The sequence below is a fragment of the Podarcis gaigeae genome (assembly GCF_964106915.1).
Source record: "Podarcis gaigeae genome assembly, chromosome: 3".
Taxonomy (NCBI): domain Eukaryota; kingdom Metazoa; phylum Chordata; class Lepidosauria; order Squamata; family Lacertidae; genus Podarcis; species Podarcis gaigeae.
In genome coordinates this window covers 66,520,911-66,536,827 of record NC_139680.1, presented here as the reverse complement: position 1 = coordinate 66,536,827, position 15,917 = coordinate 66,520,911, and the positions used below count along the sequence as shown (strand labels likewise).

At 40.1% G+C, this 15,917-nt stretch overlaps 1 protein-coding gene across 20 annotated transcripts in view; it reads left to right on the top strand.

The window, feature by feature from the left end:
* The window catches only part of SYNE1 (spectrin repeat containing nuclear envelope protein 1), a 273,591-nt gene that overhangs the window by 38,449 nt on the left and 219,225 nt on the right, over positions 1-15,917 (top strand). For 17 of the 20 annotated variants that reach the window (XM_083731873.1, XM_083731869.1, XM_083731871.1 and 14 more), the window contains exons 4-10: positions 5,698-5,793; positions 7,687-7,770; positions 8,353-8,373; positions 9,192-9,284; positions 11,442-11,620; positions 13,035-13,231; positions 13,437-13,546. In XM_083731873.1, coding sequence (XP_083587999.1) covers positions 5,698-5,793; positions 7,687-7,770; positions 8,353-8,373; positions 9,192-9,284; positions 11,442-11,620; positions 13,035-13,231; positions 13,437-13,546 — 780 coding nt within the window. The remainder of the gene's footprint in view (positions 1-5,697; positions 5,794-7,686; positions 7,771-8,352; positions 8,374-9,191; positions 9,285-11,441; positions 11,621-13,034; positions 13,232-13,436; positions 13,547-15,917) is intronic. The other 3 variants (XM_083731884.1, XM_083731879.1, XM_083731877.1) reach the window with 1 other exon arrangement.

The window sequence follows — 15,917 nt, the reverse complement described above, 5'->3', positions numbered from 1 at the left end:
GTTCGGCCTCAGCCCACATGAGTGGCAGGGCTTTAGATGCAACCATGGCTTTGCCTCTCTGTTCAGACCTGTTCCTCCCAGAGGGTTAGGAATGCTTCTGTAGTTGTATCCAATTTGTTTGAGGCTTTGGGGGAAGGAAAGCGGATACAGTTTTCCATAACTGCAATGATTTAAAGTCCAAAAACTCTTCTATGTGGAAACTATGTACGGCAATAGAGGTTGCTAGGTATTATCAGTAGAAACTTGTGTTTCCTGTATAATGCTGGGGAGGAAATAAAAGGGAAATTGAAGAATTGGATGTACTTATACTTCTAAGGGCTTCTATTTCAAATTCCTAAAAATATAGTATTACCCTAAGTTTCATACTGACAACCTTGGAAAGTTAGCCTTGTAAATGTTTTGACTACATTTCTAAATATATATGTGTGTGAGAGAGATGTACTTTTAAATACATTATTTATCTATGCTTGATTTGGATTAACTTCACATCAAAGATTTGTGACAGTATTGTGTATTGAAATGAAAATGTTACTGCACTACTTCACTACAGTTGCTTTTGAAAGGAATGACTCAATATTTTTCCAGTTCAGTTTTCCAGCCTCAGTTTCCAAATATGAGTGGATAATGTTGGGGGGGGGGATTATGGTGTACATTATTAGAAGCAAGTTAAACTTACATCCCACCCCCCCACCCCCTTCGTGTTGTAATTGGCATTGTGACAGGAAAATCCCAATTTCATACATTCTTCCAAAGAAATATTTTAGGTTCTGGCTTCACTTCTTGAAAAATATCTGTGGGCATTTTCAGAGGCTATCCTCCCACCTCTGCAACCTCAAGGAGATATTAGGAATAGCTGGCTTTGAGCTTGTGTGTTCCCTATTGCTTTCTTTCCTCACCTAGTAAGGGAAGAACAGATGAAGTTCAAGATCCTGTGTTCATTTAAACTTTTTATTTCTTTGATCTTATTGGGATAAAACTCACATTCTAAAAGTTATCCCAGGGCTCTAGATGGATCCTATGTTTCAAAACCTGGGGTATCCTGATTAATTTGTTATGTTCCCACTGGAGTCAGAGCAGGAGAACTGGAAAGTTAAGAGCAGGAGCACATGTACCTGAGGCTTATTCCTGATCTCTTCCCAGGAAAAAGAATCCCTAGCTCAAGTACCCTATGGAAAGGACCGGTTATTTCCCCTCTATAGTAAATAGAAACCACTAAGACTGCAATCTTAGATCAACCAAGCACATAGTTGAACACTTCCACAAGAAATAGTGATGACCCCCAACGTGAATGGCTAAGAAAGGAGTAGACAATTCATGGCAGATATGGCCGTCAGTGACTCCTTGTAATGATGGCTATGTCCACTGTCAGAGGCAGTAAAACTCTGAATGCCAGTTGTTGGAAACAAGTGTTGATGTGCTCAGATCCTGCTTGCTGGCTTCCTCTAGGCATCTGATTGGTCACTGTGTAATCCTATGCAAATTTAATAATTACCACTGAGATTATTGGAACTTTACACATAAACACGCACAGAATCAGCTGTTTACCCCGGAAAAATCCTGACTACTTTCAGTGATACTTAATTTTAAGTAAAATGTATACCTTGAGCCTAGAGGTCTCAGAAATAGAGTTCCTGATACATGGGGATGAAACAAGAGCTTAAAAAGCTATCTGATGGCTAGGTGAAAATGTCTTTAATGAAACTGAGGACAACAGGACATATCTTTTCTGTGGATAGCACATAGTAGTAAAAAAAAAAAAAGGTGGACTACAAATGTGCTTAAATCTCTCCAACTAAAATAAATAGGAGAGCTGGAGTTTTTCTAGATCATGCCCATTGAGTATCTGTATACGAGTGTGCAATTGAGCACTTTCATTAGGCAGAATCACCATTGCCAAAGCCATCACAACCCATATGCTTAATTAGTAATCACGTCTGAATTTACGCATTTCAGCGAATAAGCAGTGTGGGGAAAGCCAACATGCTGACCTTTTAAAAATGCTTCCACTTAATTCATATGCCTCCTACTGTGTTCACAAAATTACTTGTGATGATGGCTCCTTAACAGCAGAGTTGCATGCTCACACACCCTCGTAAATATCAGACCTGCTGAGATCAAAACCCCAAACCATATGTGCTGCTATTGTACGAAGAATAGTTATGATCTAAAATACTATGACACTAGTGCACTTTTATTTTTGGATCAGGGGCTGCTTCCCCTGCAAGCATTTCTTGCCAACTTGCCTACCCCCTACCCTCTGTCAACCCCCGTCCCTTTACACCTGACCAGCCCTCTTCCCCTACAGCTTGCCCCAGTTCCTCTCTTCCCACTCCTTAGAGTTCCCCTCAACTCCCCTTCCTCTTCTTCCCATAACTAACCTCAAACCCCCTTCCCCCAAGATGTGACAATCAGCTGATTGTCAGGTCTTGCATAGCCACTTGTAATGTGCTGCCTTGTGGAGAACTCTGAATGGGGTTTGCAGACACCCCTGCCCAGCTAGGTTTTTACCTATCCTGCATCTGACCTCATATATAACAGGCATATGGAAGGTGGGTGTGGCTTGGCCGAATGGCCTAGTAGATCAAATGGGGAGGCCTGGGACACTGGAGGTGCCCACATTTGGTCTACTGTATCAGAGATCTATCATAAAACTTATATTACTCTTCCACAGTTGTTGTAAACCTTGTGTCACACAATCTGTTTTGCATTTGTGCTTGCAAATTTCATAAAGCTAGACTGTCTTGATTTAATGGCACGTTCACCAACTTAAATCAGTATTATTTGTACTGTATAAATAGCTTTGTGATTGAACTGCAGTCGTACCTTGGAAGACAAATGGAATCCGTTCCGGAAGCCCGTTCAACTTCTAAAACGTTCAGAAACCAAAGCACAGCTTCTGATTGGCTGCAGGAAGCTCATGCAGCCAATTGGGAGGGGTGCTGCGGCAGGCGTTCAGGTTCTAAAAATAGTTTGCAAACCAGAACAATCACTTCCGAGTTTGTAGTGTTCGGGAGCCAAAATGTCCGAGTTCCAGGGTGTTCAGGATCCAAGGTACAACTGTATTAGTAGGTAGCATGTGTGTGTGACTGTGTGCTAAGTTCATTTTTGTTTTCACACAGTGAACCAACGTTGCTAACTTCTGCCTTCTGTTGTGTACTAGCATTTTTCTATTAAAATCAAAACAGTTTACATGATAGTCTAGTAGTCTTATTATAGAATATATTGACAGCTTGTCCACTAAGAAAATGGCCATATCAATTTTCTTCTTTCTAGCTATCACATTCATTATTAATTATTCACATACAAGATGGGAAAAAATTGCTCAAATAAGGTCGTTTAATGTTTATTAATGGCTTTATATGAGAAAATGGGGTATTTTTCATATTTCATGGAGAGTATTTCCTACAAACAATACTGAATGAAACCATTTTAGAGTCAGTTCTTGCATTACAGGATCAGGGTGGTTTCATGCTTTCTCTGTTTGCTTTCTACACTGCCAGAGCAGCATCAGAACATGTGGAATGAGCCAACTAGATAGTTATTTCTAGGACTGTGTTCAAATTCCAGGTCATCTGTTTTCTGCCATTTGTGGGAGAAGTGTTGCAAAATACGAGGGGGTGAAAGTTTTCCTCAAATTTCCAGGGTAGGAAGTTTGGACATAATTAGGTTACCTAACTTTATGACAGCCTTTCTCAACCTGTGGGTCCCCAGATGTTGTTGGACTACAATTCCCATCACCCCTAGCTAGCAAGGCCAGAGCTCAGGGATGATGGGAGTTGTAGCCCAACAACATCTGGGGACCCACAGGTTGAGAACCGCTGCTTTATGAGGTGGTCAAAGTTTCACCACCCTGCTTCTTCAACCTTAACAAAAAGCATTGAAACCATAGGGCAAGGCTGCATTTTCTTGGGGCTAGGCAAGAAACACACTACCTGCATCATGACGTAGCATAGATCCCATGGGCATAGTCATACTAGTTTCCCCCTTCCCACCGAAGCAGGGAGAGTGTTTTAACGTGCTCTGCTTTCCCTGGGAACCATGTACTCAGAGATATTCCTGCCTGGCCCATAGGAAATCAGACTTTCTGTATAATCAGGAGCCCATTTTTAAAAAAAATAAAAAAGAGTAGGTTGAAGGAAGACCCTTGGGCACCTCACCAACATCAGAAACGTAAGTGTGACCAAACCACCCACCCCTTTTCAAAATTTTGGGGAAAATTTATTCTACCTCATGAAAGCTACAAATAACATGGGGGACAAATGGACTGGTGGAAACAGGAAGATACTAGTGTTAGCCTTCCTTTGCTGAGGAGAGACATTGATATGGTGAATAACTGTATGGTTAGCCACTACTAAATATGATTGAACTATAACAGACCAGTAAGAGACAAAACCAGCAGGTATCAGCAAACAATGTGACTCCTGTAACAAAAGATCCAGCCGTAAGATATAATATTTTCTGCTTTGTGAACCTATTGCAGAATAGGAGTGCTATGCCCAATTATGCTGTCTTAGCATCCTGTGGAGAAATACTCTTTATGAGGCTCCAGTCATCTACTTTTAATCTGTAGGAGCAGCATAAGAGACTTGTGTGTGCTGTACAGGCACACATTTTCATAAGCACAGACTGCATGCAATAAAGTAGGCATCTTAAGATTTATGACAATGCTGTTCTATTATCCACCAAGCAGCTAGAGAACACACAAAGATTTATATATTCAGATGGCATTACATGAACAGAGTCAAGTGCTTGTGTAAGTTAAAAGCATTTGGCTTCTTTGAAAATTGGAGAGAAAAAGATACAGTAAGTGTACATACAGTAATAGTTTGACATTTGTCAACATCACTGCTGAGACTTGAGAGTAAAGCAGACAGCAAATATCGTAAATATCTGCAACAGTTATCAGCTAGAAGAATGATATTGTCAGCCTTACTGCTTCTGCTGTCATGCCTTCTCTTACCTTTATGAAACTTAACCAGTTTACCCTGCCTAAGAATCAGAAAAATATGCCACAACAAAAAGAAAATCCGATGCTATATCAAAAACATGTTGCTTTGTGTTCTGTTTGCAGAACACCTCGAGGGGTAGATCCTGTATCTCCTTACAAGGCTTTTAAAAATATAAGAATGAGGCAATCCCTTCTTTCAGTGAAAGGCTCTGCAAGTCTTTGGGTTATTCTGCTTCATCAAGCAGAATAACCATTCCCAGCTATAAACAGAGCAAGCTCACTTGCATGTGCATATTCCTATAAATAGTTTGGATGGGTAGTTTCTTCATAACAAGTCCATAGTCATCATTTTCAAGGCAATAAAATGGGGGTAAAGTCACCATTCTACAATGGTTCAGCTTCTGTTTGATTATTTTCCTCACCCTTTGACTTCCTCTGCATTAATCTGTCACAAACTATTGTGAGATTTTAAAGCTTTGTTTTCAGATCATGGAGGGGCCACCAGTTACCGTTTTATGCTGATAAATGGCTTTTATTACTGCTGGTCTGTAAAAAAACCCAACATTCTGGAGCTGTGCTCCTCTTCATTTATTCCCCACTACACCACTGAATATATTATACCACCCTTACAAGACATCTTCAAAATGTAAATAGAACGGCCAGCAGCAGGGAGTAGGATAGAGATGCTGAACCTGTGGCAGGGAAACAATGCATAACTCAATAGTTCTTTCCACTTCTTTTCCTACCAGCGCAAACCTCCCATGGTGGTCAATGATCTGTTTGAAGACATCAAAGATGGAATAGTATTGATATCCCTTTTGGAGGTTCTCTCAGGACAAAAACTGGCAAGTATTTTCCTATGACATATATATTATTTATAATGTATTTTTAATTTGCATCATCATTATTAATATGCCATGTTAGTGTAGCTCCAGATATGTGACCATTTTTTAGGCATAGAAATGCCAAGATTCACACACACACATACACCGTGCCACTCAATAAGTAATGTGTACAAACTTTATGGAGTCTCCAATTTCTGATTGATATATGAACCAGCAGTCCTGGCAGGATCAGGTTCAATCAGTGGGTGGTTTCAGAAAGAGCTAGTCCAGTGGGCAGCAAGTGATGTTTAGGTTGCGTATTATATCTATATTTAGATAATTAGGTTCAGGGTCGGGTGCCAGGCAAGGATTTCCCTGGGAAAACCAAGCACAACTAGAGAAGCTTGATCAAAAGCAGGTTTCTTCAACAGACAGTTTAGAAAATAGAAAATAGAAATCTGTTCCAGCATCTCAGGCAAGCTGAGCTTCTAAAACCCAGAGCAAATTAGGGCAGAGGCAGGCTAGGGCAGGTATTCAGAGTACACAATTAGAAGTACCAGTGCTGGTCTGCAGTAGCAATTCACAAGGAGCTGTTTGCACTAAAACGAAGAACCTTTCAGTTATGTGCATCTCACTGACAACTTTGTCATACTATAATAATAATAATAATTTATTATTTGTACCCCGCCCATCTGGCTGGGTTTCCCCAGCCACTCTGGGCAGCTTCCACAAAGACCAAAAATACACTAAGATGTCACACATTAAAAACCTCCCTGAAAAGGGCTGCCTTAAGATGTCTTCTGAATGTCAGGTAGTTGTTTATCTCTTTGACATCTGATGGGAGGGCATTCCACAGGGCAGGCACCACTACCAAGAAGGCCCTCTGCCTGGTTCCCTGTAGCTTTGCTTCTCGCAATGAGGGAACCGCCAGAAGGCTCTCAACGCTGGAGCTCAGCGTCCGGGCAGAATGATGGGGGTGGAGACGCTCCTTCAGATATACTGGGCCAAGGCCCAGTATACCTTCAGCTGGGATGCAGGGAAGCAGCTGAGAGGCAGTAGTATGTGACAATGTCCTGAGCTAATTCCTCAAGCACTTGTATGAAACCTGTGAATACTCATTCTATATAAAATATGAAACATGATTTCAGCAAATTAAATAATTTTATCATAAAGTTAGTCATAGACTGCAGACCATTTAGTAGACTGACATACAATGTTCTGAGTGAAATTTGCTTCTAAGGATCTTTTTTGAGGCATATGACTCTCACGGCCCTTCTTATTTTTTACTTGTTTAAATTGCACATTTGATCATGGTCTCTCCTGTTTTGATAAGGAAATTCTCCCTCTTGTGGTAGAATTTTAACAAAATGCTCTGGAGTGTGTTTCACCACATTCACATTGAAAGGCAGAGACAGATTATTTTGATTAAAGTGTAGTTACTGTATGGACTTAAGACTGTGAGACATTAAAGAGGTATAGATAAGGCTAGTTCCAGAACCATTTCTTCTCTTCCAAGTTTCTGCTGTCAGAAACAGGTATTAAGAACAAAATAAAATAAAATGGTTTTGTGTTTTACCACATTTGGAATCTGTGGCTGGCCACTTGCTTGTTCTGGGAATAAAGCGTCTTTATTACTTTACAGTGATTGAGTTATATGTAGTTGGTTTGCATGCATAACTGGAAGTAGGGAGCCAATGCTGAGTCAGAAAAAAAATAAGAAGGACTTTAAAAGGTCAATGTTGTTGTTGTTTAAAAAAATCAGAATATTGACTTTAGGAGGGGAAATCAGCACATTTTCTTGGAATCAAATCTTGATAGAATTACCAAGTTTCCTTTCAAGAGGAGTGTGTTTAGGATCTTATTGTCAGGCCATTGTGGTACTTAATTGTCCTTGTTATTTGTACTTTTTAAAAGCCCTGTGAACAAGGCCGAAAGCTGAAGAGAATTCATGGAGTAGCCAACATTGGCACAGCCCTTAAGTTCCTGGAAGGACGGCGGGTAAGTCCCATAGATAGCTAGATGTTTGCATCTGCTGTTGCAATTTGTGTATGAACTATAGTCATTCAGAATGCACTCCATCAGTCCTAATTCTAAAAGCAGCTCCTATAAATTTTGCTGTTATTGCTGCCACAGCCTTATCTTGGTTGACTTTTCCATTTAATCTGTTTCTCTAACAATAATTTTTAAAGAAACATATGAAATGGAAAAGGTCAAGGAGAGAAAATAAGAATTATAGAATTCTAAAACTGAATACAAATATATTAGCTAATAATATTTCATAAAATCATAGAATTGGAAGGTACCCTGAGGATCATCTAGTCTGAAGGCATGTGAAGCTGCCATCTTGCTGAAGTTAAGCAAGTCTGGGTCTGATCAGTGCCTGGATAGGTGGCCTCCTAGGAACCATGTGAGATATAGATATAACAAAAGAACATGGAATAAGCATGTCAGGTTCTTTATAGTATTCACTGTTTTTCTGTATATGGCAACATGGTATTTTTTGCCTTCTCTCATCTCTGTGTCCTATTCATTATTCAGATAATTCATTTTAAATATATGTTGTTTTGTTTTTCATGCTAGTCTGTGTACAGAGGATCACCGGTTGGTACAATAATTTTATGAAATATTAAACCATATAAATGAGTCAATTGAATAAAATGAGTGTCAGTAAAATGAGTTGCACAATTCTAAGCATGTTAACTTAGAAATGCAGCTGTGTTCGATGGAGTTTACTCCTGGGTAAATGAGTTCAGGATTGCAGCCTAAATAGTACAGCTTTTCCAACTGCTGTTAGCCACATTACTAAATATTTTATGTACAGAATTTAACATTGCACTATAACGAATGTCCTGCTTGTTCAGATGGAACCTTCCTCTCCTGCGCACTGTTCTGAGGGTTCTCCTGATTTCCCCCAGAATCAGTTTCAGGGGTTCAGTGGGTGGGTGGGGGAGGGGGCTTTACGTAGGCATTTGATTGGCCACTCTGAGAACAGGGTGCTGGACTAGATGGGCATTGGCCTGATCAGTCATGCTTTTGACCATCCATGCTCACTTGTTCTCTTTGTCACATTGCCTTGTCCTTCTGTTTGAGCTGGGGGAAATAAACAAAGCACCCTGCCGCTAATGCCAGTTCAGCTATAAAGGCATATTTGCAGTGCATTCACAACAGGGCAAGCTTTCCTGTTACATCTGTGTATATTGAGGACAATTGAATCTTAAATTCAAAAGTACCGGTACATGCATAATTTTATACTTCGTTTCTGTGATTATTTTATACGTTCTGTTTCTCAAAAATACTATAGACTATGCTTATTAAGATTCACTTTTCCCCAAAAAAATCCACATTGCTATAAAGATCACTCCTTTATTGTGGCTTTCTGTTGTGGGTGATAATAGTGTGCCTTTCTTTCCCTAAAACAGATTAAGCTTGTCAACATTAATTCAACTGACATTGCTGATGGTAGACCTTCTATTGTGCTTGGGCTGGTGTGGACTATAATTTTGTATTTTCAGGTACAGTTGTTGTTTGTTTAATGTATGAGATAAGCCTACAATAGTTATAGCAATAATTCCAAAATGGTTTGTCAAGGGGCACTAATGTGCTGTGGCAGAACTGCTCGTGTATCATGAGAAGTAAATTAGCTCCTAAGAATTTGCGGTACGTGGAATGGGGACATTTAGAGCAGTTGGAACAAAGGGTTAAAATTTTCCTATGCTGCTTTCTGCTCCAACCAAAAATGGATTGCCCACAGCTGTTTTATATACAAATGACTTTAGTAAATATAATGTGTATTTTGGCCCTTAGGCGGTAGATTTAAATTCCATCTAGGAGACTCTTCATTAAGGATGCTATTGGAACAATAAAGAGATCTGACAGGGATTTGTTTGGGTTGTTTTTTTTTTTTTGTTCTTTTACTATTTTGAAGACCTAGATCAGAAGAAGGACCTATAGTAATTGCTATAATGTGGCTTTCCCTTTTCCCTTTTCACTGGTCATTGTTGTTCAAATTGTACATATTTTAAAAATACTTGATCCTGTTATCCAGTATCAGTTCCAAACTTAAACTAGCACCCCTAATTTGCATGTGACTATATATGCAAATGGGACGCGGGTGGCACTGTGGGTTAAACCACAGAGCCTAGGTCTTGCTGATCAGAAGGTCTACGGTTCGAATCCCCGTGACGGGGTGACCTCCTGTTGTTCAGTTCCAGCTCCTGCCAACCTAGCAGTTCGAAAGCACAAAGTGCAAGTAGATAAATAGGTACCGCACCAGCGGGGAGGTAAATGGTGTTTCTGTGTGCTGCTTTGGTTTGCCAGAAGTGGCTTAGTCATGCTGGCCACATGACCCGGAAGCTGTCTGCGGACAAACGCCGGCTCCCTCGACCAATAAAGCAAGATGAGCGCCACAACCCCAGTCGGTCACGACTGGACCTAATGGTCAGGGGTCCCTTTACCTTTATATATTCAAATGTAGCCCTGGGGTCTTTGGAAGGAAGGAGAGGATATAAATTTAATAATAAATAAATATTAAAATAATAAATAAAAACGAATAATAGATACTACAATATGGAATGGATACAATTCCCATCAAAGGCTGTATGTGAAAGCCAAGAAACTTTGGCTATAGCCCTAAAGAAAATTAATTGAAATAAAGTCCTGTACAAATAAGTTTGAATCCTTTCCAAATTAATGGCCACAACTTAGCAAATCAGATCTGCATGATTTACGGTATATAGTTGGAAAAGGAACAGGAGCAATGCATTATGCAGTCTTCCCTTCCTTTAGGCCTTATAGGAAGTACAAAGCAGAAGAGTATGTTTCATTGAAATGCAAGCCCTGACTGGGCAGCAGCAGACATTAACAAAGCAATGAGACTATTTCCACAGCCCAACCACTCATGCCAGCCAGGCTGAAAGGCAAATCACTGTGCCAGCCTGGAGCTGGTGCAGCAATTGAGCCCAAATTAAATTTAATGTCATGGGGCTGCTAGGGATCCAGTGGAACCTGGCTGGTTCAGACAGTTTCCACCTTCTTTTGGAGTTTTCTGCAGGATTCTGCTGGCAGGAATTTTTCGCTGGCTTTTTCTGCCCACCCATTGATTCAATGGGCAGAATGGAGTTGCAGTGACATTAACCTTGCCTCTATTTAGAGATGCTATCATAGGACAAACACCTTCAACCTATGTTACCTTGAGAAACTCAGGTTTGGGGGGGGGATGAAAAGTAGCCCAGATGTGAAACATCTGTGAAAATGCTCCAGACATAGGTCTAGTTCACAGTGCTGCCTACTCCTCAGACATGTTTACGGCTACTAAAAATGCCATTCCACTATCATGTGGAATGGCATTTGTGAGTGCATTAGTACTGTGTGTAACGGATGTATATGTGGCCTCTATATTTTGTATATTACACATAAATAGCATATGAGCCATAACTTGGCCAAAGTATGACCAATGCTCCTAAGTGTGATCTGCCCTACATTTTTTGAGGCATGTCCTAAAATTTAGAGTTTGGCTAAGAGTTCATTTGATCTTGCCCAGCTATTTTTGGTGTGGTCTTTTTTTTTGAGATCCACTGACCAGTTCTAGACAATCTGAACTGCAGAAGGAAATAGGCTTTTTGTAAATTGACTGTTTCCATTACACTTAACCAACTTTATTCCATAAACAGATTGAGGAGCTTACAAGCAATCTCCCTCAGCTCCAGTCACTCTCCAATAGTACCTCATCTGTGGACAGTGTTGTCAGTTCTGAGACAGCCAGTCCACCATCCAAGCGTAAAGTGGTCACCAAAGTCCAAGGGAATGCAAAGAAGGCTTTGCTAAAATGGGTGCAGTACACAGCAGCAAAGTGAGTAATCTTTAGATTGATATTAGCTAAATAATGTAGTAATAATTTATGGCACCTGCAAATTAAGAAGGTTTGTGCCAGAGAGATCAATAAAAATTGAAAAGGAAATTGTCTTCTGTCAGAATGGCTGTAAGAGGCAATACATTGTCAAAACACTTAAAATTCTTTTCCCAGCTTGAAATCATGAGCAGAGCAATTCAGTGCTATCATATTTTGTACCTTACTTCACTAATTGAATTTTCCTTCACTTTGCCAATGTATCCTCACAACTTGGCCAGTGATTGAATATAACATTCTTTTTGTAAACATCTAAGTAATTTCATAATACCAACTTTAATTTCATATTTGCACATAAAGAAAAATATGTGTGTTTCTGTATCTTCAACTTTAAGCTTTTAGAACACAATGGAAAGAAACCTTTGGCCTACAGTTTGTGGTACTGCATTTGTTTAGTCTTAACTGAAGCCAGAAGAGTGTGGGATATAGAAGGCATCAGAGGAAGATGACAAGACAGAGAAACTTAGATGAAAGCAAGCAACTGGAGCAGTGTATAGCAACAGCTTTCAGCTGTTTGAATCTCTTAACAACATTCATCAATAACATATGTAATCAGACTATTAACCAATTTGTTTCTGCTTTGAATAGCTTGAACAACCTACAGTTCAACTGCCTGTAATTATGGCAGTGCTGGTGTACTATCCATCTAGTCAGTTTGGACAGTTGCTATCTAACAGCCAGAATGGATTGGCCAAGAGAGAATGTGTGTTTTTCTAGATAGTTTCACCAGTGCAGAGTGTGGCTTTATGTTGCTTGCAGCTTCTTCGCCACCTTCTGTGTATATAACCAGGATAGGATATGACCTTGATAAATTAGATAACTCTGCAATAAATAATGAAATGAAACTGAGCAGGAGACAGCAATATCATGTCATTGCAACAGAGGACAAATACTGTTCTGGAATATACTGATGGAAACATAGTATGTATGACACAGACACCAATCCTTCAGTTTTTCAAGGACAACTGCAGTGCATGCTCTCTGTTCCCTTTCTTGTTTATTCTTCTGCCTTGTAAAGAACTCTCCCAACTTCCCCATTACTGTTGTGGACTTCGAGGCTATTATCTAGAAGTTAACTGTTTTATAGGCAGAATTAACAAAGTCTGCTGGGGTCAATCATTCAGTCTGCCCCCACACACTTATTTAGTCATACATAAATGAGAGCTTGCATGAATACAAGTTGAAAAGAAAGACTGGGGTGTTTTATGTAAAATCAGGAACAGCATCAACTGAAAAGTAAGTTCTGTTCCAGGCATTGCAAAAAATTGTAACCCAAACCCAGGTTAATGATGTAAGTGAAGATAAAGGTTGGGGGTCAGAACAGGTTGTTACAAAGTAATTTCTTCTTGTTGTGAAGGCAAGCTGGAATTGAAGTCAAGGATTTCGGACGAAGCTGGAGGAGTGGTGTTGCCTTTCATTCAGTTATTCATGCCATTCGTCCAGAACTAGTGGACTTGGAGAGGTTGAAAACAAGATCTAACAAGGAAAATTTGGAAGAGGCATTTACAATTGCAGAGTCAGAATTAGGAATTCCAAGACTTCTTGATCCTGAAGGTATCATATAATTGAATTTAACCACTGTTGAACTGTAACCCGAGCCTCAATTTAGTTTTGTTTTTGGGAGGGAGTTCTTTTTAAAATACTTGTGTGTGTTTGTGTGTGTGATATTTTAATTTTGCATGACTGAGGGCAGTGTATGTCCCAACATTTTATACAGTTCAGCTTTGTGTTAATTTAATGTCTTCCTCATTCTTTTCAGATGTGGATGTGGATAAGCCAGATGAGAAATCAGTGATGACTTATGTAGCACAATTCCTGAAACACCTCCCAGATCCTCATAATGCAGCCAGTGATGCACAGGAGACAGATGTATGTTCTTAATTCTATTTTACACAGACTGCACAACTTTTACACAATATGTGCAATGCGGACAATATTTTACATAGACACGGATTCTGTATTCTCTCTGTTTGTCAAAGCACAATAGGGGTCGTCTAAAGAAGCTAGGAATAGTTTGAGTTGAGAGCTGTTGAGAGAAGATTAAGTACAATTTAGGGGGAATAAATGTTTGCAATAGAAAGAGAAGGGGCAGTGAACTTGAATTGCTTTCTCATCTCAAGCAGCATCAGAAGTACCTTTTGATAAATAAACTTTTCAACTTGGCTTTATGGATATAATTGCAATAACTGCTTTCCATAAGTTTTGTTTCCTATCAACTATTAAGCTATATGCAGCCCAATCCTGTGCAGTTTTACTCAGAAGTAAGTCTAATCTAGCTCAATGGTGTTTACTCCTCTCTAAGTGTGTGTAGGATTGCAATGTAAGGAACAATATATAAGTAAAGAATGCATAAATTCTTACAGTGCAAATAATTGACGTGGGGATACACGTTCATTTGTCCTTTCTAATTCACTTGGATTGTTGACTTTAGAAAATCTGTTTCTGCTCTGTATTTCTTTCCTGTTGGACTGGCCTAACTGTAGTATATTTTGTCAGCAAACAATCTTTCATTTGGCTTTTCATCCTGATCATACCATCTTTTGTTTGGCAAGGGCTAGTAGTGCCACTACTGAGACAATCTGTTCAGCTTCTCACCAGCAGTAGGACAGAGAAAATGCATCTGGTGCTTCTCAGCAATAACCCATGAGTTCTGTGGCTGAAGTGTGCAGACTTTCTGTCCTTTCCAGCCCAGCTCTCAGTAGTGACGGTGAATCATTCAGTGTAAAGGGATAATGCAAAGCGTTTTCTTTGCAGCTTACATATATATTTAAATATTTATGCCCCCTCAGGATATAAAAAACAAGAGAAAAATAACATTGTTATTTACATCTTGGTAGATCAGTGCCATATCTAGGGAAGCAGTTCATAGTATAGCTTTCACGTGCTTCTAAGAAGAATTATTTGCTAAAGGGCTTCAGGGGCAGCTGGGGCATTGATTTCACTAGATGCAAAAAGTAGGAGCTGGGGCTAGTCTGGTGCAATTATTGGCTGAATCAGTGTTGCTAAATTCATTGGAGGCAGGGTCCATTGCAGTCCTATAGTACAGCTCTCTATCTTAGTATTTGAGCCTTGGCAACTGCCTTTTAAAATACACTGCCATGTCCTCTATGTAGACGATGGATGCGGTGTAAGAGGCCTTTTATCAAAAGTACAAGACCATAAAATTCAGAATGTATTGTGCCTCCAGCTTTTTGAATAGGAAATGGAGATTACTTACTAGACAAATATGTATTGATACAAATTATTGATAAAATAAGTCACTCAGTTTTTGCTGAAAATCAGCAGGAAAATTGCATTTCCTTTGGGTTTCTGTGTTTTCCCTGTTGTCATCTCATCTTTCTTCCAGTGCTGATTTGTCTGTAGTTGCAGTGCAGTGCATAAAGGCATAACACAGAATATAGCACTCTTGTCTCATTTAGTGTGGAGCAGTGGTTTGTGATATGGTTGGTGGTCACATATTTTTCTGTTTCTGCAGCACTAGCAAAGCTCACCTTGCCCCCTTTTGCCACATATATGTGCATATATACCCCTCATGAATGCATGCATGCACACTAACAAGGAGTTTCCCTATCAGTGCTGCCTATGGAGAAACCTGGTACAGGGACTGCCAATTTCACCAGGCTTCTCCCAGGAAAATCCTTGTCTATCAGGGTGTGTTTGTGTGTGTCTATCAGGCTCTGTGCATACTCCCCTCTTCTCAGAGCTTATTGCATTTTCTATTTGGCACAGAGGCAGCTGGAAGGGTCTTGTGCCACTCACTTTGTCTCCCATCAGTGGCATCCCTGCACTTACTGGGAGTGAGAGGGTTATGGTGGCGGGGAGGTTGGCAGCTGGATCAGCAGATTGGTTCTGCTGCTGGACCTATGCAACTCCCCTTCCTGGTAAGTTCAGAAATGTTGATGATGAGAGACCAGGTGCATAGCGCCACTCTCTCCACCAGATGCCTCCAACTTGGCGCCCCGCCTGGGAACACCATTGTGTTCTTTGCCTTTGTTCCTTCCAGTGAAAGAAACTATAACTGGTGGTTTGGATGGTGAGATAACCCTGGAGATAGTGGTGTAGCTGCTGACTTCTCCCCATTGGTGTTAGGCAGAGAAAGCAGTAAGCAGGTAAAGTGGAAAAGAAGGGAGGTTACTATGATCACGGCCCCCTTATTGCCCTTCTCTTGTGTGTTGCACCTTACATGGGAACTAGAGAAAATACAATAGAAGTGTAAATCTCTCCCCCACCAGCTTTTTTG